The sequence below is a fragment of the Phyllostomus hastatus genome, unplaced genomic scaffold (genome assembly GCF_019186645.2).
Source record: "Phyllostomus hastatus isolate PE091 unplaced genomic scaffold, TTU_PhHast_1.1 phas_scaffold_93, whole genome shotgun sequence".
NCBI lineage: Eukaryota > Metazoa > Chordata > Mammalia > Chiroptera > Phyllostomidae > Phyllostomus > Phyllostomus hastatus.
The window spans coordinates 35,486,604-35,512,333 of record NW_025334042.1 but is presented as its reverse complement, the minus strand read 5'-3'; the positions used below and the strand labels follow the sequence as shown (position 1 = coordinate 35,512,333).

The 25,730-nt window shown below is 39.8% G+C and overlaps 1 protein-coding gene across 1 annotated transcript in view; it reads right to left on the bottom strand.

Annotated features, from left to right (window-relative positions):
* Positions 1 to 25,730, bottom strand: part of ITPR2 (inositol 1,4,5-trisphosphate receptor type 2) — a 436,558-nt gene that overhangs the window by 176,960 nt on the left and 233,868 nt on the right. Inside the window, exon 37 of the mRNA XM_045828972.1 lies at positions 23,301 to 23,409. Coding sequence (XP_045684928.1) covers positions 23,301 to 23,409 — 109 coding nt within the window. The remainder of the gene's footprint in view (positions 1 to 23,300; positions 23,410 to 25,730) is intronic.

The window sequence follows — 25,730 nt, the reverse complement described above, 5'->3', positions numbered from 1 at the left end:
AAATAAAAGCCTTTTCGCAACAGGAGGAAAAATCAATAGCACTGATTTTGCTCTAATTCAAGAAATCTTCACCCCAATCCCAAAGAAGCTGTACACCTAATCCCCGCTGGTCTAACAAAATGGAAGTCCTCTGCGTAATGTTGCAACTCGGTGCCTTTGGTTTCAACTCAACGTCCCAAACAATTTTAATGAATATCAACTTCTCACCAGGGCCTTTGGCTGAAACCTTAAATTCTATTTGGAGAAAAATGAGGGTAGAAGGACTGGGAGGTCAAGCTCACATCATTGATTTTGTTTGTTTCCCGGTGATTTTTTTAAGGTCTTCATATGATAAACTAATCTTCAGCCTCTTTCCAAGGTCTCAATTTTTCAACATTTACTATTACTTTTCCTCTTCCATCCCAGATCTTCTTTTGTGAAAAGACGTCAAGAAGTCTCAGCCAATTCCCTGGCAGGGTGGCTCAGCTGGTTGGAGCATTGCCCTGTATACCAAAAGGTTGTGGGTTTGATCCCTAGTGGAGGCACATTTGGGAGGCACAGGATCAGTTTCTCTCTCTCTCCCTTTCTCCTCTCTCTCTCTCTCTCTTTCTCTCTCTCTCTCTCTCTCTCTCAACAATAAGCATATCCTGGAGTGAGGATTTTAAAAAAGTCTCAGCCATACAACACAGGGTTAATTTTTGATGGTTTCCAATTCCTTAAATTGATTGGCTACAATTTCACAAAGAAAGTAAATTTGCTCAATATTAAAGAGCTACTGAACTCACAATTTAATATTCTTTCTAATAAAATTCCTTCCCCTCCACTAAATTATCATTCTATCAATTTCTTTATTCTCATTCATAGATCATGACATTAGAGAAAAATACTGGTAGCCTTTAAACAGATTCCCCCAAACAATGGCAAAATCTAGTTTTAAAAAAGAAAATCTATTGCTAAATGTGTGCAAGAAAACATTTTTTTCTCTGACATGAGAGTTGAATTTTTCCCCCATTATTTATCCAGGTTACATAATGCTTAAATTATGCTGCTCTGTGGCACGATGATGTATACACAATGAAAATATCCTTGCTGGAATTACAATGGCAATTTCTCAATTTATGTGCAGCTAATCAACCCATTTGCTTTCTAGTGTAGAGCAGTAAAAGCTTATCTCATGCAGACTCACGGATCATTCAGAGCAATCTAATTGAATTTCAGGGCTAAGAGCATTGCACGACACGTGATGTGTCTCCAGTGGAGCTCAGTGCCAGACACTGCAGGCGTTACATAATCCCATGCTGTCGTTGGCAGGGGCCGCCTTCTTAGCCGCCTCAGTGGCTTGGCAGCCTGTGTCTCCTCCAATCATGCCCTGCAGCTTTAATCTGCACAGAGTGTTCACATGGACAGTCACATGTTTTGAGACTTCCACAGCAGCAAATAAAACAGGGACCATTTCCCTACTGGTAGAAGTGGCGCATTAACACCAGTGACACAGCACACAAGATTACACCAGGATAGAAGACACCCATGTGTGCGTACTGCAGCTTCTGAACAAGCAAGCAAATGTCAGATGTCCTACTTTTCAAATAACTAAGTCTGAGATAGTAGGAAATGTATATATTGGTCTCTCCGCCTGTTCCAGCTAATATTTGGTCTTTCACCCCAGTTCCTGACAAGAAACTCCTAAAAACCCTTATAATTTTTGGAGTGACAGGAGTGTCTGACAGAGAGCTCCTAAATCCCTTGCAATTTCCTGGACAACAGGAGAGTCTTTTGTACTAACGAGGCACCTCTTGGTGGATTTCTGGATGAGGACTTGTCCCCAGAAAGACCAAGTCATGGTTACAAGTTTGAAACTCTCAGCTCCTACTCCCCACTCTCCAGAGAGGGAAGAGGGCCTGGAAATGGGGTAACAATCCACTGCACATGCTGATGTGATTGAGCTTCCATAAAAGTCCCTAAAGTACGGTGTTTGAAGAGCTTCCGGTTGGCTCCACACCTCTCCCCACTCACCTTGTCCTAAGCATCTCTTCCATCTAGTTGTTCTGGGGGCTGCATCCTTTTGTAATGAATTTGTAATTTAGTAAGCAAACTGTTTTTCCTGAATTCTGTGAGCTGCTCTAGCAAGTTATCAGACTCAGGGGGTGGGGGTGTGTCACAGGAACCTCAGATTTATAGCCAGTCAGTCAGAAGCCCAGATAACGGCCTGGATTTAGGATTGGCATGCGAAGGGAGGGAGCAGTCTTGTAGGACTGAGCCCTTAACCGGCGATACCTGATGCTATCGCCAGGTAGATAGTGTCAGAATTGACTTAAATTGTCAGACACCCAGCTGGTGGTGAAGAATTGGTCAATGGGAGAAAAACTTACACATTTGGTAGCTGGAAATAAAGCATGAGAGTAAGGAAAATAGTGCATTTCACCTGCACACTAAAATATAAAATATTATCTCTGCCATTTCAAATGAATTTTCAAATGGGAATGTGTGGGAATACATGTAAGACACTGCACAGAGTAGAACCAGATGTCAGACATGAGCTGGCTCTTCCTGAGCATGAGCCACAGGGGCCCCTATTAATTCCCAGTCTTGCACACTTGTCATTTCACTTCCAGAGATCAATTAGAATACATAGAGTTTAAAAATATTAAGTATATTACTTATCAATTCGTGTAATTCGATTTGAAACTATGGAGCTATTATATACACCTAGACATTTATCTCTTGTCTTTTTTCTATTTTATTGCTAATGTTGTACCCAAATATAAATATATATAATACAACACACTCTAAAATAATAAGCCCCTACCCATGTTTTATTTCAAATTTTTAAAAACATATCATATACAAGATCCTGGACCCAGGCACATGGTGGTATTTGCAGGTGTTTCTTTTTAAAAAGGAGAGATTAGTTTACTCTGTACCAGGACTGTGGTGTAGAACTGTCTGTGGTAGTGGAAATATTAAATGGAGAAAAAAAGTAAAGACAAAATACATGAACCATATTTTTTCTGGTTCTAAAACGTGTCTGTAATCCACCAAATAAAAATATTACCAAAATAATTAATGTAATATCAGAGTAGCTAAAAATAAGCAGGCTATTAATTGTAGAAAATTATCATTAAACAACAGAATTCTGAATAAAATGTGACCAGATCCTTGTAAGTGACTTGATTTAGCAAAAAAAAAAAAAAATTGCTTTGATTTCATGTATCCTCAATAAATATTTATAATTGTGGAGAACACAAAATACATATGGGATAAAATGAAATATTCATTTCAAGCCGTAGGCTAGACTCTCAGAGTGGGGTAAATCACTTGTGGGAAGGTGGCACCTACTGATGGGTGGTGATAGTGCAGTCCGGCTCTGCAGGCTTCTGTCCCCTGATCCATCAGCTTAGAGAAGAGTCAGAAAGAGGAGGCTGAAAGAGGTGTCAGTGCAGAACATGGCACTACCACGAAGGCGGTGTCGACATGGAAGTCAAGGAGCGGCAGAGAAGAGATACTGTCATGTTCCTGCTGACCCTTCTCCTGAAGCTCCCCAAAGTCCAGGTCCTCATGCCCTTCACTGCATCAATCCCTTTGAATAGTTTTTACTTGGGACTTAGGACAGACACGTAAAGCCTGTGCTTCTCAAGTGGGACAGCGTTAGAAATGTATTTCAGAAGCTCTTGGCTGGACAACTACAATCTCTCCTACCTGTCCTCTCTGCGTAGAGCATTTCTCACCAATAGCACCCCTGTAAGAGCAACCTTATCGAATCACGGATTGAAAGTCTTTCTTTAGTAGCTTCCTGTTGACTGCCTGCAAGGTTAATATTGCCACATAGCTCTTACTTCAAGACCTTCTATAAGTAGCTTTACTTTCCAAATTGATTTCCCAGTACAATTGGAATAAAATTGTGCACCATGTACATGGGTGCACAGTTACTCCCAGCAAGAACAGTGCTCTGATTTTTTCACAAACCACACATCCTGAACTATTGTGCACTTACCCCTTGCCCTCCATACGCACTTCCCCGGATGTTCTCTGGTACCTTCTCTCTAGAACCCTGGACTCACCCTCTCAGGCTTAACAGGGTTCTTCTGCTGTTCATCTCTTGTTCTCTTCTCTGCACATAACTTTCACTTACCATTTACACTAGTTCACTTTCAGTCCCTAGGGCCCAGCCCCAGGCCCCAACCTCCAACCCTGGTCAACATTCCTGCCGGGCTTCCCCTGTCCAGAGAGCAGGACTCGGATGCTGCTTCCTAACTGCTAGGTACTACTCAGCGCCCAGATCTCTGCTCACCCTCTCACCCAGCCTGCAGCACCCCTTTCTCCTCCCTCTGCTTATATAAGCCACATTCTGTATTCACTTTACAAATGGTTCCTGAGTAATCAAAGACACTGTGATATTACTGAAGATACAGTAATAAATACAAAACACAAGATTCTTACCCTCCTAGAGTTAAGAAGCCTGTTGAGGAAACAAATAATAAATAAGTAAACAATAACAAAAAAAGAAACTGGATGTTTGCCATTTTCCGAGATGTGCTAGGAAAAAATGAACAGGGTGGCGTCGTACAGGACAGCGGGGGGGAGTTACGTTAGATAGGGCTGTCAGGGAGCATTTGAGCTGGGAGCGTGACAACTGAGCTGACACCGAAAGGACAGAAGGAGCCAGGCACACACAGAGCCAGAGGATCTGCATGCCAGGCAGAAGGAAGAGCAAGTGCAAAACTTCTAAATGGAAAGAGATTATTTTATCTTAGGAATGAAAGGACATCACCATGGCTACCATATAGTAAAATAAAGAAAAGTGGTTCAGAAGATGGCACAAGGTGGATCCTGCAGGGCCTTGTTTATATTTTGGGGAGAAACGGGACTTTTCTTTTAAAGAGGAACAGAAAAACGTCCAAGGTTTTATGACATGAGAATGGCATCATCTGACTTATGATTTACAATTATTATTCAATGGAAAGAATGAAGTGGATGTTAGAAGCAATGGAATCAAGGAGGTGAGCTAGGAGGGGCTGTGGCTGTCCAGGCAGGAGGGGCCCATATCTGGGGGCAGGATAATGGGCTTGGACCAGGGTGAGGGGGCACCAGGCAGCTGGGTGTGTGCAAAAACCATTCACAGACTGCAGCAGTGGGACTGCTGGCGCATTTGCTGTGTGGGATGAGGGATAAGGATGCATCAAGAACGACACCTAAGGTTTTGATTGAGAAGTTTGGTGGATGGTCATGCTATTGACTAGTCAGAGAAATTCAGGGTGAGGAAGACACTAAAGACTCAGTCCTCAGGACAGTTGAGGACCTGCTAAAATTGTTCCTTCAACCTGAAATTCCCTAGGACCAAAAAGCCCATAGTGCTCTATTCCTGCAAAGTTAACGTAACCCTCATTTTTAGTCTCAAGCTTTATGAATAATTCCTAGGAAATGGCTTGTAGCCATCCCAAACCTGTCAAAATGTTTTTGGTGCATGACTTAACATTCTGCCTCTAAAACCTATATAATTCACTTAGCAGGTAGCAGAGGTTTAACGTGTACTATTTACTTTTTATGTGTACTCACACGGCATGCATTGCACATTAAAGCACCAACTTCCTGTGGGCAGATAATTGATACTTTCTGATGCCTCACAACTTGGTATTGTACCTTGTACAAAGCAGGACTTTGATAATGTTTGTTGTTTATATTGAAGAGTATAATTTTTAACAGGGGCATCACATTCTTAATGTGTTGTTAAACATGCACCACCAATCAATATGATTCCGACAGAGCTGAACATTCCACATTTTAGGAAGTGGAAATCAAACAATTACCTTTCAATCCAAGTACACTGGTAGACTTAGTGGGGAAACTAGTTCCAAATACTGATTTCAGAAAAAAATTTTTTTAGTCAGTCTTGACTGAAATGTACCTATGCTAGTAGTCCCCAAACTCACAGAGCCAATCAAGGATTTAGCATCCTTGAATCTGGCAATAGTGCATAGTTCAGCAGCAGCATACAGTGAGACATCAATACCAACAACACATTATGAACATATGTGAGGGAGAATGTTAAGATCTGTTGCTCCTAAGCTACAAAGCAAGGAGGATGGCATGTATAGTACAGGGTGGGCAAAAGCAGCTTTACAGTTGTATGAGAAACAGAGTTTATCCTCATATTATTCTTTATTAATTACTGAATTATTTTCCATACTCACATGGCTCAGCCTCAACTTCTAGTTTAACTTGATGGATGAGGCAGATGAAAGCCAAGAAGTCCCAGATCCCACAGCTAACAGGTGACAGACTGAGAGCCCCACTGGCCCAGACCAGTGTCCTTGACACAGCCCAAGATTATGTTAGTTGCCAAATTGGGTCTACATTGAGTCATATTGATTAAGTTCATTTTAAATAAAGTTGTGTATAGGCAAGAACCTATAGATAGTATTTTGTTCTCTCATCCATCTGGGGTCAGAAGGCCAGCTAACTTCTCAATCACTTGTTCTGAAATTCTGAAGTCCTCAAAGAAAGACCCAGAGGCCACAGAATACTTGAACTTATTTGAGCCATTCTCTTGTGTCCATGTTTACATCATGGAAACCTCATTCTTGTGCTGTCAACAATAATAATTTCCTGATGGTAATTTCCTTAATCATACCCTGAAGATTGACCTCCCCTTCTCTCTTATTTGATTGTTCAGGAGCAAATGTAGAAGGACTCTGCTGTTCTGGGGCTCCCCCAGGGGGGCTGTGAACTGTGGGAGTCAGCCCCGCCATGGTCCCCACACACAGTGAGTCCCACTTCCCACTGCAGCTTCAGGAAGTGCGCCTGGTATAGTGCTCCCTGAGGTCAAGCTCAGCCTTAGGCACAGCCCCCCCCCCCCCCACCGCCGCCGTCGCTTTCTGAGATGGTACAAGTACAGCTCTGCAGAGAACGCCCACATGCACGTAGCTTTGTCAGACACATGGGATTGTAGCAATAAGTTCAGAGAAAATAAAGAAATAATTCTTTTCAGAACTATTTTATTTTCTCATTCGGTTCTCTTGATGCATGTATCTAATTAACAACTATTAAATCATAAAAAAGTTATATTCAGCAAAGAAGTAAAAAATAAACCTCTTTAAAGTAAACCCTATTATGATTTAATTTAGACTCACTTTTAGTGTTGAGCTATTAACATTTTTAGGTTTGGATACAGCCTCTGAGTACTTAACTATATTTGGTAAGAAAAATCGATTATAGTACATTGTTATCACAAATACCCTTAAGGGTAAGATCAAAGATGAGTGGATCAGCATGTTAATTTCTGTACAGAGCTCCCTGGATGCCAAGAGATACCCATGGATTTTCCTAACGCACCTCATTGTATTCTGTGCGTTGAAGAATCTCAGGCAAATGCAAAGTACAAACAAGCACGACACACTGCAGTGTTATGTAAGACACGTCAGTAACTGTGCTGAATACGACAGCAGTGAACAATAACATCAGATAAACAATTCCCACATTGAAGTTGGTAACCCAATGTTAAACATTTATTTGTCACGCACTGATTGTGTGTATTAAATTGGAATAAAAAGCTAAATTGAGAGAAATTCAGTGGAGGACAGGTATAAATACTGGTTTAAAAAATGTTCCTGGAATGTATCACTCCTCCTAGCTTGTGACGTATCTGTAGTGATGCTCTGAGGATTGCTATGCTTGTTTGACTCAGACTTCCTCTCTACTTCCAGAATAATGTACCTCGGTCTCATTTTTAACAGGTGGCATCTTCTCACATACACCTGTCATTCTCTGCTATCATGCTTTATGCCTCATGTTCACTGCATGCACATGTGGAACCTATAAATGTGTATGTGAATGATACTAGGCAATTCCCTTTTCCTGGGCAGTTAGTTCACTAACTAATCATTTCAAATCTCATGAGAGAGATTATACCAGAATCAAAATTAAAATTATCCATAATCTCCATTTAGCTATGCAAATAGTTACTCGTGGAGGACAGAAGGAATTATGCTGTGAATGGTCTTGAATTCTCTTTCTCTGACACTGCTTTTCCTACCTTTGTTGACATGAGAGAACAGTTTTAAAATATGCAGGGAGTAGAAAAACTTGACACCTAAGAGAAGAAAATAATGCTGCCCTACAATATCAGTAAAATATCCTACAAACCGGGATATTTACAAAAGTAACACTACATCTTGACTCATTTTCTTTTTTAAAATAAAGCAAGTTTATATTTCATTGTTAGCTCCCACACAGAGGCACGAGGAATAAGGCATTCAGGTTAGGCTGTGTCATGGGCTAAAAATGGTATTCCTGTTTGCATGATTGTCTTTTTAAATTAACTTTATTTCTTTGTGGATATAAAAATTAACTGGCCACTTACAAAATAAATATAAAATTGTGTGGTTTACATAACTTGTAAATAGTAATCAACCATTCCTCCAGAAAACGTACATTTTTCAGTGAAGCATTTAAGCACATATTTAGCTATGAGAGGACCAGAATGACAAACTGCTAAAATGATATTCCAGAATAATCATTTAATGTCATTTGTAGTACATACAGGAACTCCAGAAACTATATCTGAAACTTCTAATTCTTCACAGTTGTGCTGAAACATTGTCAAAGTGTTCCAGAAAAAAAATAAACTGATCTATGCTTCTGAGAGTCAGTCCAAGGCTGAAGAATATCACAAACATTAAAAGTCTTTCAAATTTTCAAAATGCTCATTTAGTGTTTTCAGAACCAGGCAGAACAAATTAATGTTTCAATTCAATACCAAACATCTGTCCCTGTGCCCATCAGTGTCACTGGGGTGTTCACACCAATCATCTGTCTGATTTCAACATTAAGACATGAAACAGGAAGAAAGCAAAATCCCTTTTCTATGTTCCTGTGTTGGTTTAGACTGATTTAAATATAGTGTTTAGAAGGAACTTCCTAAATCTCTGTCTGCAGATGCCAGCGGTCTGCTCAGTGCATCTTGGCCGCCCTCAACAAAACGAACACGAGATGCACACACAGAAATGTCTGTGCACATCTTATCTGTACGTAGTTAAAAGCCTGAGGTGCTGTTATGGGCTGAGTCACATCACCCCTAAAATGCTTATGTTGAAGCCCTAACCCCATGACCTCATAACAGAATCATATTTAGAGATGGTGTCTTTAAACAGTCCATTGAATGAAAACAAGGCCATTAGAGTGGGCCCTAATCCAATATGACTGGTGTCCTTATGAGGAGAGGAATTTGGACAAAGACACATGAACAGAGGAAAGACCATGTGAAATCACCAAGAAGATGGCCATCTACAAGCCAAGGAGAGGATTCTGGAACAGATCCTTCCCCTACAGCCCTCAGAAGACATAACTGCTGACAACACCTTAGTCTCGAATATCCAGCCTCCAGAACTGTGAAAAAAGAAGTTTCTGTCATTGGCCAGTCTGTGGTATTTTGTAATCGCAGCCCCAGAAAACTAACAGAGGTGGAATATCATTCCTTTGTATCTAATCAAAGCATGAGATATAACATATGGGAGGTTCTCAATAACTGTTGGTTATCACCTAAAACCATACAAGTGAGGCCAGGCTTTCTCCAAACAGCCTCTCTCTGGTGCCTCATCTCTGAACCAGAAGAACACTCCTCAACGCATCTGTCCTCCTAACCATGTGGAGTCACTAGCCATTGGCAGAGCAGGCCCTTCATGTACTCCTCAGCATCTGGCCAAATTCTGGAATAGTGTCCAATTTTTGTGAGATTCTCCTCCCTCCCTACAATAGAGGCACAGCAGAAATAGTCAGCATGCTCCTTCCAGCAAGTATCCTTGGCAAGAATACGATGGTATGCAAACATGTGAATCTCATTTTACTCTCAGAAAATGGCAGATGCAGAACAGAGCTGACTCTGGCCAACAGACCCCAGAAGAAACAGGGCTTGATCTCAACTGTGAGATACATTCCCAACCCATGACACAGCCTTTAGAGATAGCAAAACATTAAGAATCTCTTCAACTCTAAAAGTAATTTTTACATGATTCTAGGTAAAGCTGAAGAAATAACAATTTCATCACTCATCAGTGAGTCACCATATGTTCCAATTTATTAACTCTCCATTAATAATAGAATATTCTGCCTTAAAAAAATGAAAATGAAAACCCAAACCACTTATGAAATCCTGAGAATGGAGCATCTCTTTCAGGATCTTATAATGAGAGCCTATAATCTACCTCTTAAAATAAATTAAATGGAATGTTGAACAGGTAGGCTGCTGAGGAAGAGAAGACCCTGCCACACTGTGATCAACTAATGTTCCTTCCAAGTCAGTCACTTACTGTGTTTGCTGTCACTGGCTTCACACACGGATGGCGTTTTGCTAACAGGCCTTAAGGTCCATTATCCGTGTAAGGTGCCTTTTATTCTGAACGTTAAAAAATTATTGTATTAATTGAACAGTAATTGAAACAATTTAAAAACATGCTGAATTACTGATCCCTAGAAGTAGTAGTAAAATAAAATAGGAGTTAACCCCCAAAGTTGCCTACAGCACCTACGATGCTCTATATGTACCACTTAAAGATGGCAGCGGACACACAGTCCAGCAAAGCTTTATCCATGGTCCCTAAATAACACCCTTCAGTGGAAGATGCGCTCCCTGTCTCACCCATTGCAGAATTTCCAATTATCTTCTCATGCACAGGTATGATTAGGAATTAACATGCATCAAGTGCCATTAGTGAACATACTGAATAGGGTATTCAAGGCCCAGTTCCAAATCATGATTCAGTTTTAAAGTTTATACTTTCAGAGTAAGAAGGAATAATTATCTACCTTGGGACTGAGTCAAGCTGATGGGAAAGTTAAGCTTCAATGTCTTCCTGAGGTACTCTCATGACTTCTTTTTGCAAAATGAATGCAGAGCCATTACTCCAAGGCCAATGCATGTAGCCACATAGAGGAAGAATGGTTTCAAATGCAAAACGACCCACAAGTTTTTGAGTTAGACATTTTAGCCCCACTGTTGAAAGAGAAGTTTTTCATAAGAAAAATGTGGTGTGTTATGAGACAACTATTAAAAGATGGCGCATAGAAAGGAGCAAAGACTCCAAAAAGAACAACTTTGATGCCAGTCAAGATTTCAAAGATTCAGATTTATAAAAACAATCGGCAAACAACAGTCCACGATCCAAGAACAAAAAATGTTGCAGCAGATGCCTTGTCAAAAGGCTACAGACTGAGAAGTGGCGCTCTCGCACCCATATGTTTACTCAGCCTTGAGGAAAGATAGCCTCAGTCATTGCAGTTTTGGAGAACACAGCGTGCCTGTGTACATAGTGAGTGGAAGCTTTTTTTTGTAAAGGGAACTGTGAGCCAAGATTTCTGGTTGCATTTGGAAAGAAGTGGCATACAGAGTTAAGTGCAACATGAATAGAAAACCAGCCAAATAACTTAAATAATCTAAATAACTCAATCAGTCCAGAGAAGAAATGACAGAAGAAATTGGAGTGGTTGCTGTTTGGTTTGGCCTGCCTGGCATCCTTTCCCCCATCTTTTGGCAACAATGCTCCAATTCTCTCATAAGGAACCACCCCTCCCCTCTTCCACACTGTTTTGCCAGGACTGTTTGTTATGCCCTGTCTTAAACAGCTGCTCAACAGTTGGGTTTGTGACTCTGAAACCTCAAGTTAATAAGCAGAGGGAAGGAGCGAGCTGAGCAACTGGGAAACAAGAGAGGCCAGTGGTTCTGATTAGGTCAAAGGACAGTCATCAGTGGGGCAGCTATACAAGCAAGCTGAATGGGAAAGAGTAAAGGTCAGCCAATGGGATGCCTGAACTAGCTATTATGAAGCACCAGTCCCTGGTGCTGAAAACTTCCCAGGTATTACTGAAAAAGTGGGTGATGGATGTGGAGGGCAGAAGGTCAATGCAGCTGCAGAGGTCAAGGCCCTGAGAAGCCAGAGTGTCGGATGCACAGCCCACGTGGATTAAAATCACACCAGACGATGGCAGGTCTGGGGCCCAGACGCAAATGTAAGCCAGGTTCCGAAATCTTGGGTGGATAACAGGGAATGACAAGGATGTTGGCAGATGCCAAGGTGATACAGTCAGAGGGCCTTGATTACCCTCAAAGGAGCTGAGGGTTTTTTTTTAAAGGGCAGGGGACTCAGTTTAGAAATGACAATGAGAAGCAACAAGGACACAAAGCCTCTTCAAATGGCAGATGCGACAGAAAAGACAGGCTACTTGACAGAGCTGCTGAGAAAGCGGGGTGGCCTCCAGGGACAGCGAGTCTTCATTTAAAGCCAGAAAGTGGAGGGAACTCGTAGAGAAGGAGGTAAGGATAAGTAGTGTTTGCTGAGTGGGAAGGGGCAGGAGAGGAAGAGCCTGCGAGACAGAGGGGGAGAGAAATGGTAGGTCAGGGCAAGGAGACACGCAACGTCACCGAGTTAACAGTGGGGCCAGGGTAGATGGTAGAAGTATGGTGGAACTGAGATCACCATTGTCTTCCAAGAGCATGGGCAATCGGCCTAGCAGCCAGGGGCCTTGTCAACTCTGCCATGGGGGCAGGGGGCTCAGCCAACTCTCCCAACGGTGCAGCCTATTTGCAGAAGGCATCAATGAATAAATAACAGCACACACCATGGTGGTCCACGATGAGAAGCCTAATGAGAGTATCCTTCTCAGAGTTACACCCAAGTGTGAGATTATCGCTGGTTCCCACTTACCTTTTAGGAAGTACTCCCCTGATTACTGTACTTTGGCGTTTTGGGAGAAAATGAAACTCATGCCTGGGATGGAAATCTGGCAACAATAACTGCATGTCTCTGAGCTGTTATCTTCAGCATTATCCCATCGATGTGATATTAATTATAAGCAGTTGATCTGATTTTTAATTGTTCACATGCCCTCATTTAGATTGCTTTGTACCACAGATGCATTAGACTGAGCTGCTATGTGTGTTCATAAACACGTCGCATTTGCTTCCCTTCTGCCGTCAATGTACAAGTAGTATAATCTAGACTTGGAGTTTTAGTTAAAAACTCTTCCAAAAGCTAGGCACAACTGAGGAAAGATAAACGCAACAACTGCACTGAGCTATCTGTAAACATTCAACATGTTACGTGTTGTTTTATTGTAAGTAACTAAGATTTATTAAAAAAACAAAAGGCTTGAGACTCCCCAGCACCGGATGAAATGTGCAGAGACCAAGCCTCCCCTGAAGGAATCAGTGAAGGGCAGATGCTCAAAAATCATTAAAGGCAAGAAGCAGTATCTTCAGGTGGCAATGTTATTTTCACAAGAAAATCATTTTCCTCTGACAGCCATGGGTGACATTCCTGCAGCTTCGTCAGCTGAACAGAGAACGCAACGAAAGACAGTCTCACGTAGTGACTGTAAACAGGGGTTCTGGAGCCCGAGGGCCTGAGTTTCCATCCTGGCTCCATCACGTTTGTTTTGTTTTGTTTTGTTTGCTCTGTGACCTTGGGCAAGTTCTGTTACCTTTCTGTGCTGCAGTTTCCTGAATGTATTATTACGAGGGTTAAGGGAATTAAAACTCTGAAGCATTTATGCAGGTACATGGCTTTTATTAGCTTGTAAACACCACCAAGTGTGAGCTGTAACTGTCATTCAGAGCGCACACTTTAGTTACTGAAAGTGGGCGAGAATACATTTCCCTTTTTATTGCTATTTTTTTTAAGGTTTCTTGAACTTTGAGCCTTCTTCTAGAGGTAGTCAAAGAAGTAAAAATCTCCAGGAGGTGGTTCCAAAATGTAAAATCAAATTTAAATGATCATTTATTTCCCCCAGCATTTTTTAATCTTCTACCATGTGGAGAAGCTTCATATACCCAGTACAATCAGAAAACTGAATCCTATCCCTGCTTTTTGCCCATTACAAATGGTATAATTCTTACTAAATCATTCCACCCTTTGGGTCTCAGTCTTCGTATCTATAAACTGCAGAAAAAGACTGCCTCCTCGGAGATTTTATTGTGAGGGTCCAAGTGCACACACACACACACACACACACACACACTGTTGCTTTGCAGATAGCTTCTCTGGAGATGTGGTCAACAATAGTTAAAGAACAATAGTTATAGCACTTTGGTACCGCACGCACTAAGGAGGTTGTCTATCTACTCTCTGAAGACCTGTCCAAATACTAGTCCAGAGATGAGTGTATCTGATAGAAGAAGTGAAATGGATCACGCCCCATCTATTTCCCAACATTGATCTCCCTTTTCTTTTGCACAATGGTAGCAGCACACAGCAGTCCCAGACACCGACCTTGTCCTGCGGCAGGAGAGCCTGATGCTGCAATAGATGGTGGACTCAGTGGCTACTTACTCCAGCTGATGTGACAAACTCAGCTTCCCAGTTCAGATGACTGAGGCTAAGCCTCTCTCCTGGGCCTTAGTTACTACCATGTTCTAGTTTTAACAGTGGGCTGACCCCACTTCCTTTGTGGCTTGTGTCTTTTGCTTGTCCTTCTCAGGGAAGGGAAGCTCAGTGGCTGTAGCCTTTCTCCCATTTGCTTTCATATCCGGTCATCCTTCCTTTGTTCCAGGCTCCCTTGGCTGAGGTCCCATTGTTATGATGTCTGGGGATACCCCCTTTTCTTCCCCCTTTGCTTTCCAAGCCAGACAGCAAGCAAAGACTACAAATACAAAGCCCATTGGACATGGCGCTGTCTGCAAGATAGTCTCCCTCACCAACTCCCTGTGTTGTAGCTCTCTCTGCTGCTGGCCAAACTTGGAAGCAGTGTTAAGCATCAAGAAACCTGCCATTTCCTGAGTTACAAAGAAATGCAAAGTAGAGCATGGCATGGTACTTCTAGAATCTATTTCTTGGATATGATTAGTGAAGGTCAACATGTTGTACTGGCAGAGAGTTGATAACATTTATTCCTATTCTGTAAATCAGTCAGTCAGTAAGCAATGAGCAACAACTGCATGCAGAGTGCAATGCTGGACACAGGGAATATCGCAGTGAATGAGATCTCCGGTCTCTGTCCTCAATGGCACACTACTGGAGTGTGGCGTGTGGCATGTGGCATGTGGCGCAGAACTGGAGGGAAGTACAGTATGCCCTCACAGTATATCAGCATCAAAAGGCCTTCTGGGCATTTCTTCATCTTATGCATCAGATCTATCCTAAAAAGTTTCTAATTTATTTAAAATAACAAAAAAAATGCCCTGGCAGGTGTGGCACAGTTGGTTGGTCACCATTTCAATTCCCAGACAGGGCACATACCTGGGTTGCATGTTCAGTCCCTGGTTGGGGTGTGTATAAGAGACAACTGATCAATGTTTCCCTGGCACATCAATGTCTCTGTCTCTGTCTCTGTCTCTCTCTCTCCCCGCCTTTCCCTCCCTCCCTGCCCCTCTCTCTAAAATCAATAAGCATGTCCTCACTGAGGATGAAAAAATAAATAAAATAACAAAAAAAAGCAAAGAAAATCTCTAAAAGGCATGATAGTAAAATGTCTACACTAAGTAGACATAATTCTTTAAGTGCCGGAATAACTGCAAACCAGTATAACATGGAGATAAAAGAAAGTCATCATGGAATGCTTCCTGGAAGAGTTTACATTAGATTTAAGTGGAAATAATTAACATGATAGTTTAATAATATATTAATTTTAATGTTTCTCTTTTTTCTTTGTGTTTTTTCTTATTTTTTATGTTATCCAAGTTTATTTTTTAATCATATATCATCGCTCACCTACAATCATGAACTACCAAATGTCTTACACTTACTGAAGGCAATAAACACCCAGCTAGATTTTCAGTGTTGGTAATATTTTCATCATGACCTTTTAGTCATTGGTCTCTTCAGAATCATAGCATACCTCAAAAACCACAGAGGCAATAATGTCGACAGATTTAAAGTGAGAAAGTAAAGGCAAAGTGTAATTAAGGACTTAATAATTTTTATAATAATTAGGTTACAATGACTTTAATAAATCTGATAAACGTGTCACTTTTACAGCCAACCAAGATGGCCCTACGGGTGAAGAGTAAATTTCTAAAAGCCACTGTTACTTTGTACCCACCTTCCGTGATCAAAGTTTTGTTGCCAAGATGAAAATATAAAATAAAAATTCCAGTGGAAGAGTGCACTCATGTTGTTTCTAAAATAGATCTCTTATTGTAAGGAGACATCAACATATTTTCATACTTCTCACTATTTATTCATCTTGTTAAAACAACATATACACATTACATTTACAATATAGGGATGATTAAGATGATACAGCATACGACGGTAACAAATTACTACAGCATCCTTATTGTATCCAGTTTCAAACATTAGAACATTACAGAAAACTGTAGTCACTTCTAAAATATATTCAATGAGGAATTTTACAAAATGCAACTGATGCTAAAACGGAAATGTATTTTCCCTTAGCAAAACAGTTATTATCGAATTCTTAAGCTACAGTGCACCCTGTGTAGAAACTCTACTTAAATTTGTTTGTTTGCCACCCAGAAAGTGAAATGAGAGTATGTGTAGAGGGTGAATGATTCTGCAAGATCTTACAGTACGAGGAGCTTGATACAATTTACAAATTCACAACAATGCAATTCCTGCTGAGACTGACAGGTCTGTATATTTCATGTAGGAGTCAAGTTTCTTGGTATAATTCTGACTTACTCTTTTTGCTGCTCCTCAAAATCAGAAATAAAAGATTAATTACAATAACTTTTTCCTACTGAAGAAAAGAATAAATTCTTGTTAACTCAGCTGACAGTAAAGTCTACAGTTCTTTTTTAAAAAGATGGAATGTATCTTTAAAATAACTCAGGGCATCATTTTCTAAGATCTTTATTCCTCCTCCCTCCAGATACCAATTTTCAAACCAAGAAGCCACTGCCTGCCATCATTGCTCGGTGTGTAAATACCATCTCCCCCACCTGGGCTTTGGTAAAGATCACAGCTCTCAATTAGAGGCTGTGCTGTTTGTTGAATGCCACATTTCCACAAGGGGCTGACTCCAACGCTCATCTTATACAGTATTGTTTAGAGCTTGTATATTGATATTCAGGCTACTAACAACATAGGCCATGATCACAGGATAGGATTTGGGAGCTCTGATATTGATCTGTAGGTTTATAAACATAAATCTTAAAAATCCCCTGCAACTATTGCATCATAGTGTCCTCAGTCAGCTCGGTCTGCAATCTTCAAGTTTTTCCTAAGCAGTTCACAGAATAAATGGTTTATGCTTTCCAGTACACATGTGCCAATTTTGTCAAGAATAAAATTAAAGAATTTTTCATTTTATTTAGTTGACTATATGAGAAAATAGGAGTCATATGTGCCAATTGGCTGTAACCTATTAGTTAAGAGGTGAGCTCAGGAGACAAAATGTTTGGGTTGGAATACCAGCTCTCTTCCACCTACTAGATGTGTGGCCTTAAACTCCATACTTCAGTGTCCTCACAGTAAAATGAGATAATAGTACTTCCTATAACACACGGTTGGCAATTAAATAATACATAAAAAGGATCAGGAACGGTATCTGAGATAGAGTAAGCTCCCAATAAATGCTAGCTATTATTACTTTATAACAACCAGTGCTTAAAATCTCACCATAGCTATTGTAGAGATTTTTTCAGGCTTTCTCTGCAATAGTATTCCAAGAATATATGACAGTTTAAACCTAACACTTTAAGAATATTGAACTTGACTAAACATCTTTGTTGTTTTGTAAATTATAGGTATGCCAGTGTAATTTAAGAGTAGATAGAAATATATTCACAGGGAAAATTATGATTGGCATTTGAAATAGGTCAACTTCTTTTACTACAATGTAAGGAAAGTGACTTTAAATTTTCAGTTCTACAGGCTCTCGGTGACTATTGCAGGTACTCATTATCTTTTCTGATTCTAAAGTAAAGACACTACAAATTTGACATATTTAGGATCAGTGGTCTGTAACCTTTACTATTTAGAATTTATATATGTTTCTCTATTTTTATGAGAGAAATTTGTAATGTTCTAGAAATGAAATGTTCTTAATGAAAATATGTAGTAAAGAGTGTAATATAAAGAAAACTGACTGCCCCCCCCAAATCCTTAAAACCACACCAAGCCTCTGAATACAGTCCTGCAATAACCCCCCCTCCACCCCCCACCCATCAGCCCAGCCCTATTCAATCCATATAGCTCTTTTTATCTCTAGTCCCACCTGCAGACCATCAGATCTGGACATAAAGTATATTTAAACCCACAAAATAAAGGCATGGCGCGCTCACGAAGCTACTCTTTTCAAGAGGTGTTTCCTTTCTTGTGGGAGAGCAGTCAGGGATACAGGAGGAGAACAAAATGGCTTTAAGGACTGAGAACGTTAGCAACCACACTGCCCTAAAACCATTTTAAAACATTCCTTCTCTTCTTTTTCCCTCCTCAAATTCCCCAATATACACATTTTTAGATGCAAATAAATATGCCTGTTGTTGTTAGCTTTAAAAAGCCTTTCAAATATGGCCGATCCCAAAGGAATACTGAGCTCTCGAGTTTGTTAAGAGTTACGTTCTTTGTAATTTTTTGCTTTTCTGTCAGAACTGACTAAACAAAGAATACTTGCATGGAATTTTTATAAAACTCAAGTAATTTCCCCCTTAAAGACTATGGATAATTTTCATGTTTCATCCTTCAATATAAATAAATACTATAACATACTATAACATATAGTACCTACGTGATTACTAGATGACCTCACATATAAATACATGTAACAGAAAATTACATTTTCCTTCGCTCATATTAGTACACTGCTGAGAATCTTCAAGATAATGCCTCTCTCTCAACCTTTGGCACAAACTTAGGAACGTGAAACGAGAAAGAATATTAAGTAAAATTAATTTAGGAAATGTGATCAAAAGTATTATAAATTGTAAATGTTTGTAAGATAATTGACTGTCAGATAAAATATAGTTAAATGTTGGCTTTCCTCAACATCTGTTACAGAGAAGCTAGTGAGACCAGGAAACTGAAATGTCAGAGGCAGGGACTGCTCTCAAGGGCACCTGACTCCACCACGAAGTGGAGTCACGCTTCACTGCTCTACTTTCAAATGTGTTGCAGCTACACACACACAACTTCTGGTACTGGAGAACAAAGAAACAAAAATGAAAATAGAGGTTTTCTTCTCAGGTGATATTTTAAACTTAAATAAACAAAGCCTTAAATGTAGTATTAGGATAGCTAATGTGAAAAACCCTGGTATGATTTTTTGTCTTGATTTAACTCTCAGAGATCTCTTGGGAATGCTCCAGTACACAAGCAGCAGCAATCCAGCTGATCAGGCGTTAGACAGCCAGGTGCTGGGTCACCTGTGTGAAGAAATGCAGTGCACTCCTCTGAGTCTCCCCACACTGCAAATGTGGAGGCAGCACTGCCTGCCCTACGTACTTCCTGGAATTGCTGTTGAAAGGTAGCAAAACATTTTAAAACAATTTGAAAACAGCTAAGTGATATAAATTTAAAGCATTTTAAAATATTCATTCACACTTAAACTGCCCTACTGTCCTACAGAATAATTTTCATCAGCCACAGGTAAACTCTCTCTATTCTATGTGTCACTTTTCACTGTCAGGAAAAGGATCATAGTGATAGATTGGATAATAGCCTTCTGAAAGACATCTATGCCCTAACCACCAGAGCCTGTAATGTGTCACCTTACATGGCAAAGGGACTTTGTGGGTGATTAAGTTAAGGATCTTGAAATGGGGAGATTATGTTGGATTATCCTGGTGGGTCCAATATAATCACCGTGTCCTTGTAAGAGGGACGTAAGAGGGTCAGAGTAAGAGAAAGAGAAGTGACAATGTGGGGCGGGCGGGGCTACTCTCTGCTGGCTTTGCACATGGAAGATGGAGTCACAAAGCAGGGAACACAGGCAGCTTCTAGAAGCTAGAAAAGGCAAAGAAATGAATTCTCCTCTGAAGTCTCCAGAAGGAACGCACCCCTGCCAACACCTTGATTTTAACTTTTTGACCTCTGAAACTATAAATAATTAATCTATGTGATTTTAAACCATGGATGTTTTGAGAAGTAGGAAACTAATACAATCCTGAAAGCACAGCCAACTATCATCCCACTACTGGTAACCAGGGTTTCTTCTGAGAGCACAGGGGCTGTAAGATAATAGCTTTGGCCAGTTTCAGAATCAGTTACCCAGGAGCCCATCACCCAGACTGGTGAGTCGTTCGATGGCTGCCCTCCACTGTCGTGGGTGACTGAGCACCAGCTGTCTAAGCAGGACTCAGTGACGACACATAGAGATGACCCAGTCCTGACTCTCTCCAAGTGTAGGTAACCCAATCACTCTAGACCTAATATGCATTCCTTTAAAATTTCCTGGGAAAAGAAAAGTCTTCTACTTCCACTGTTAGAAGTGCTTCTCATTCCAATTCTAATTCAAACTCAGAATTAAAAAGCTATCCAAAATCTAGAATTATTTCAGCAATATATTTTTTCTTATTCTGTCTTTAGTAGACATGGAAACTAAGGAATAATACTTATAAGTCTCTATCAGGTTCTTCTTTTCTTAGTTAAATGACTACATTTCCATATTATTTAATGTTTTCTTGGATGTTTTCTAAGCCTGTAGCCATTTTGGACTTTATAATCTATCTTATATTCTGTCTGCCTATGACTTAAAAGTTGGAGCCAAAAACATGTTGTACAAAATATATTAATCTTTATTAATAGGAATACAATATTTTTAAAAGTTGGATATGATCTAATAAATAAGATTAGGCACTGAAGAAGGAGTTCCAATTTAAACCCCATTCTGGCACTTGCTATGTGACTTTGGGGAAATCACATAACTTCTCTAGGTCTGAATGACATCATTTATAAAACAAGAAGATTGGACTAAATACTCTGAAACAGCCCAAAGGGTCATAAAAGAGAGACACAAAGTCTTTTGGTAATTCTAACAAGATAGTAATCACTGCTGGCTGGAACACTTGGTAAGCACTATCCATTAGCTACTCCACAAAGATAACACTGGTGGGGTACAAGGCTTGTTTGGATTTTAGCAACCCATGATTCCAGCTGCAGCAAGGTTCCATGCAGGAACAGCCTGAGGGACTTCTCAGGCACACTGAGCAACAGATTTCTGGACCCTAACAGATGAGGGAGGGTAGGGGCAGAAAGCATAGGGGATCTAAGGGAGGGCCTGGAACACCAAGACAGCACAGAGTCCCTGAAGGCATCTGAAATGCTCTCAAGATCTCTGCAGACTGCTGGAGGAGCCCACTGTGTCCTGCCTGGAGTGGCTCAGTGGGCTGAGTGCTGGCCTGCAAACTGAAAGATCTCTGGTTCTGTTACCCACCAGGGCACATGTCTGGGTTGCGGGCCAAGTTCCCAGTTGCAGGTATGCAAGAGGCAACCGATTGATGGATGTTTCTCTCACACAATGATGTCTCGATGTCTCTCTCTCTCTCCCTCTCTCTCTCTTTCCCCCTCCCTCCCTCCCTCCCTTTCTCTCTAAAAAATAAATAAAATCTTTAAAACAAAAGAGGTGACTGGCATGAGCATTGTACCCCATGGTGGCCCTTAGCAAGCTGTGTTATCCATGGCTGTATCCCAGGTGCCCAGACATGATAACCGACAATTAACAGTTAGTTGCTCACAATATATGTGTTAGATGACTGAGGGAATCACCCCAACTAGCCTTTCTCATCTTCACTTTTCCCTAAAGACTTGGTCCCGGTGGTGACATTCACATTTTAGCATATGCAAATGGAACCCCTTGGAGTTATGAGAACAGCGGCCCTGCCTCCCATCAGGAAGGTGTTAGGGAACTAGATTCCTGGAGTTTTCTGGTCCAGAGATAATGAGAGCCTAAACTATCATGGGGGGTGGGGTGGGAGGGAGAAACTGATGCCAATATAATTTATTTTAAGGTGGTATAAAAAACATGCTAAAATACTCTTGCCTAGTCAAAGTAAAATCTTACTCGATATCTTTCCTGTTTTTCTTTAGAGTAATTCAATAATAATTTGTTACATAATATTGAAAGGTAAATCATTTCTGTCCTGTTAAGCACAAGTTAACTATTATTGTAAACCTAACATTTCTGTCAAAAATTATATTGGCCCCATTTTTCTATTTTAGGATCTAGCACTAAAGTCAGAAATAAACTACCTACAGCATTACTTTGAGGAATCAGAGAAAGACAACAAAACGTCCCAAGGAACTGTCATTTTTTAAAAACATACCACATACACAAACTTACAAGCTTTTTCCTGAGTCCTATGTCACAGAAACATTTGCTGAAATTGCAATGACTGTCTTTCTTTTGATTGTTTTCCAAACATAATTTAAATGCTAAAGAGAACTAGTGTAAAGCAAAAGTAAATTTGACTACTGAATCAAGCATGTGACTCAGAGTATTTTGAAGCTACACCCCCTCTATTAATATTCAGGATTCTATCGGAGCTCTTTCCTACAAGAGACATTTGCTTTTTAAAAAATAAAAACCTACAACTACAATCTTATTGGAATTTGACAGCATATACATAAATTAATAAATAAAATCCTTCCAATTGAACACATCAAAAATTAGTATTACAGAAACTAATCAAATGTTATTAAGGAGCATGGAACAAATTTTGTTTAAAACCAAACATAAAAGTGAAAGTAGCTAGCTTAAAAAAAAACCCTACACTAGATTTATATTTTATATTTAAGTGTATAACCTTGGGTATTAAACACATTGCTAGCTATCTCTTAATAAGTACCTGATCTGTCATTTTTAATAACACACTGACAATTATTATCTTTAAGCTGATGTTTCCTGAAAGTCATTTGTGCAGTATTTAAATTAATACAGTTAAGAATAGAAACTTACTATCCCATTTATTTTTAAAAAGTATCATTTTATAATAATTGGCAAAATATTATAGAAAATGACATGAACATATATTTACAATAAAAATAAACATGCCAAAATGCATAGAACATTTCAGTACACAGCAGAACTTTATACACAATCTTAATAATGCATCTCAGCTGCTCACTGTTAAAAAGGTTATTTGGTTCATGGAAGCTATATGAGAAAAATATACATATTCAAGATAAATAAATAAACAAAAACAAAATAAACTAAAAAACAAATAAACTAAACACCTGAGCCTTTAACCTTCATTATGTCTTAACTGAAAGCAGACATGAGATAAATACCATAAAAACTCAAATTAACTAATTCGTCTAAGTACATATGCCATTAATGTGTAAACCAAGTAATTATATAATAACCCTTTTTAATTCATCAGTTACAGTATTCTAGAAATTCTACTTTACTTTCAAATACTAAAAATTTTTAAAAAATACCTCTTCCACAAAGCTGTCTTTCTTCTCTAGCATTTCTCGTAAAGTCTGAAGAATTTTAATGCACAGTTTTTCTTCTTTCTCCATTAGTTTCTTTGTATGATTAATCAACCTTAAAGCAAAACATTAAACCTTAAATACAACAGTGATTTTTCTTCAAGCTATATACTACCATCATAGGCTACAGGGAAATAAATCACACTACTATTTGAGAACATGAAGTAAACAAGATAGATGCCTGCTTTCAAAAAGTTTTAATTACCCTTAAGCTATAGAGTCTGTATTATAAAGCATCCTTTGTATTACAGGCAGAATACCTCAGTGCTTCTAAATTTATTCAGGTACCCTATATTTAGTGGGACACAATACTCTGAAAAACAATGAAACACTGATGATCTTTAATCCCATCACATGAACTAAAACAACTTTACTGGTAGAGAAATATATTTGCAGTATATTACATTTCATTACATTATGTTATGCTACATTATTTTCTATGTTCTGTATCACATTAGTTTTGTAGCAGAAGCAGTGGTACACAACACTGCAACCTTAGCACAATGGGCTGCTCTCCCGTTTCCATGAATAATAATGTGCTGTTTTTCACTGTCTGAGCTGGATAGTAACAAGCAGTTCTTGTGATTAGAAGCAAAACAAAAACAAAAGCAACAAAAAAGGCACATTAAAACATCTATCCATTTACTGGTTTTGCTATCATTTGAACAAAAACTTGAATTAAATAATTTTATATTGGTAACCTTTGCACCAGTGTCTTGTCAGGAGAAAAGTTTGAGGAAGACAGTTACACAGCATTCCCAATAACTCAAAGTAGGTAAAATGTTCATCATCAGAATTTATAGTTTAGCTTCGCATAAACAGCTCTTAAAAATCTGATTTGTAAAATGACCCTGTGAGGTATGTCTTCCTCACAAAAGCAAATTGATATAGAATATAATGGAACTACCAGATTTCGGTGCCATAACAGGAGTACTGTGGGGAAAGTGAAATTTCAGTAATAATGGCTGGTGAGTGGCCTCTCAGGTGTCAGAGTGATACATAAAGACTTCTCATGGATTCTTTTAATTCCTCCTTCCAACAAGCCAATGCTGCAGGTTACACTACCAGACTAATTTCACTAATGAGAAAACTGAGGTCCAGAGAAACAAGGCAACTTGCCTCTGGTTACACAGTTACTGAGTGGTGGCACCTGGCACAGTCCCAGATCCCTCCGACTTCAGAGCCAAGATTCTGAAGCACCACTCTGGTGATGTGACACAGTTCGCCGATCTCTCGAGTCTCACAGGACTGTGAAGCCAGTCCTGGCAACACTGGGTCGCACACAGGCACCTCTTGGGTCACATGATAAGTGCTACAGCAGAGGTACTGGCAATGCCACAAACTAGGCAAAGATGCTATTACGTTCTGTTGGGGGCGTTGCCTGAGGCTGACAGAGAAGGCTTCAGTGAAGAGATGACATTTAACAATGAAGATTTCACCTGGCAGGAAGAGGAAGAGACAGAAGGCATCCCTGCAATGGGAACAGTATGAACAAAGGGCAGAGGCAGAAAACTGATCCTCACATTCAGGAAATGATAGTGCTTGGACTGGCAGCTGACCACTTAATGTCGTGGAAGACAGAGGCGAGTGGAAGCGATGTGGTCTGAAAAGAAGCAATCGGGAACAGTACGCTAAAGAGTCTAAAATGGACTCTATAAAAAACAGGGAACCACTGTTTTAAAAGACCTGAATGACCCTGCCTATATGTAAAAAAATAAATCAGTGACAGTGGGAAAGACGATGTGGAAGAATGAGAACAAAGCAAGAGATAAAGCGTGCATGTCATCGGGTAAGGACACAAGAAGCAAACAGAAAAGAAATGCCAAGTCTGCACAGCAAAGGAAAGCATCAACAAAACAAAAAGGCAACTACTCAATGGGTTAATATCTAAAATATATAGAATTCATATAACACAGCATTTAAAAAGAAACATTAAAACATGGGAAGCAGACCAGAATAGACATTTCTCCAAAAAGACATACAGATGGCCAAAAGACACGTGAAAAGATGCTTGACACCACAAATCATTAGGGGAATGCATATCAAAACCACTATGAGAGACCACCTCACATCTCTCAGAGTGGCTGTCATCAAAAAAGACAGTTAACAAGTGTTGCTGAGGATGTGGACAAAAAGGAACGCTCATGCACTGTTGGCGGGATCATAAATCAATGCAGCCATTAGGGAAAATAGTATGGAGTTACCTCAAAAATTAAAAATAGAACTACCTTATGACCCAGCAATTCCACTTTGGGGCATTTATCTGAAGAAAATGAACACTATTTGAAAAGAGACATGCACCCTAAATGTTCATTGCAGTATTATATACAATAGCCAAGATACTGCAGCAAGCCAGGTGTGCATTGATAGATGAAT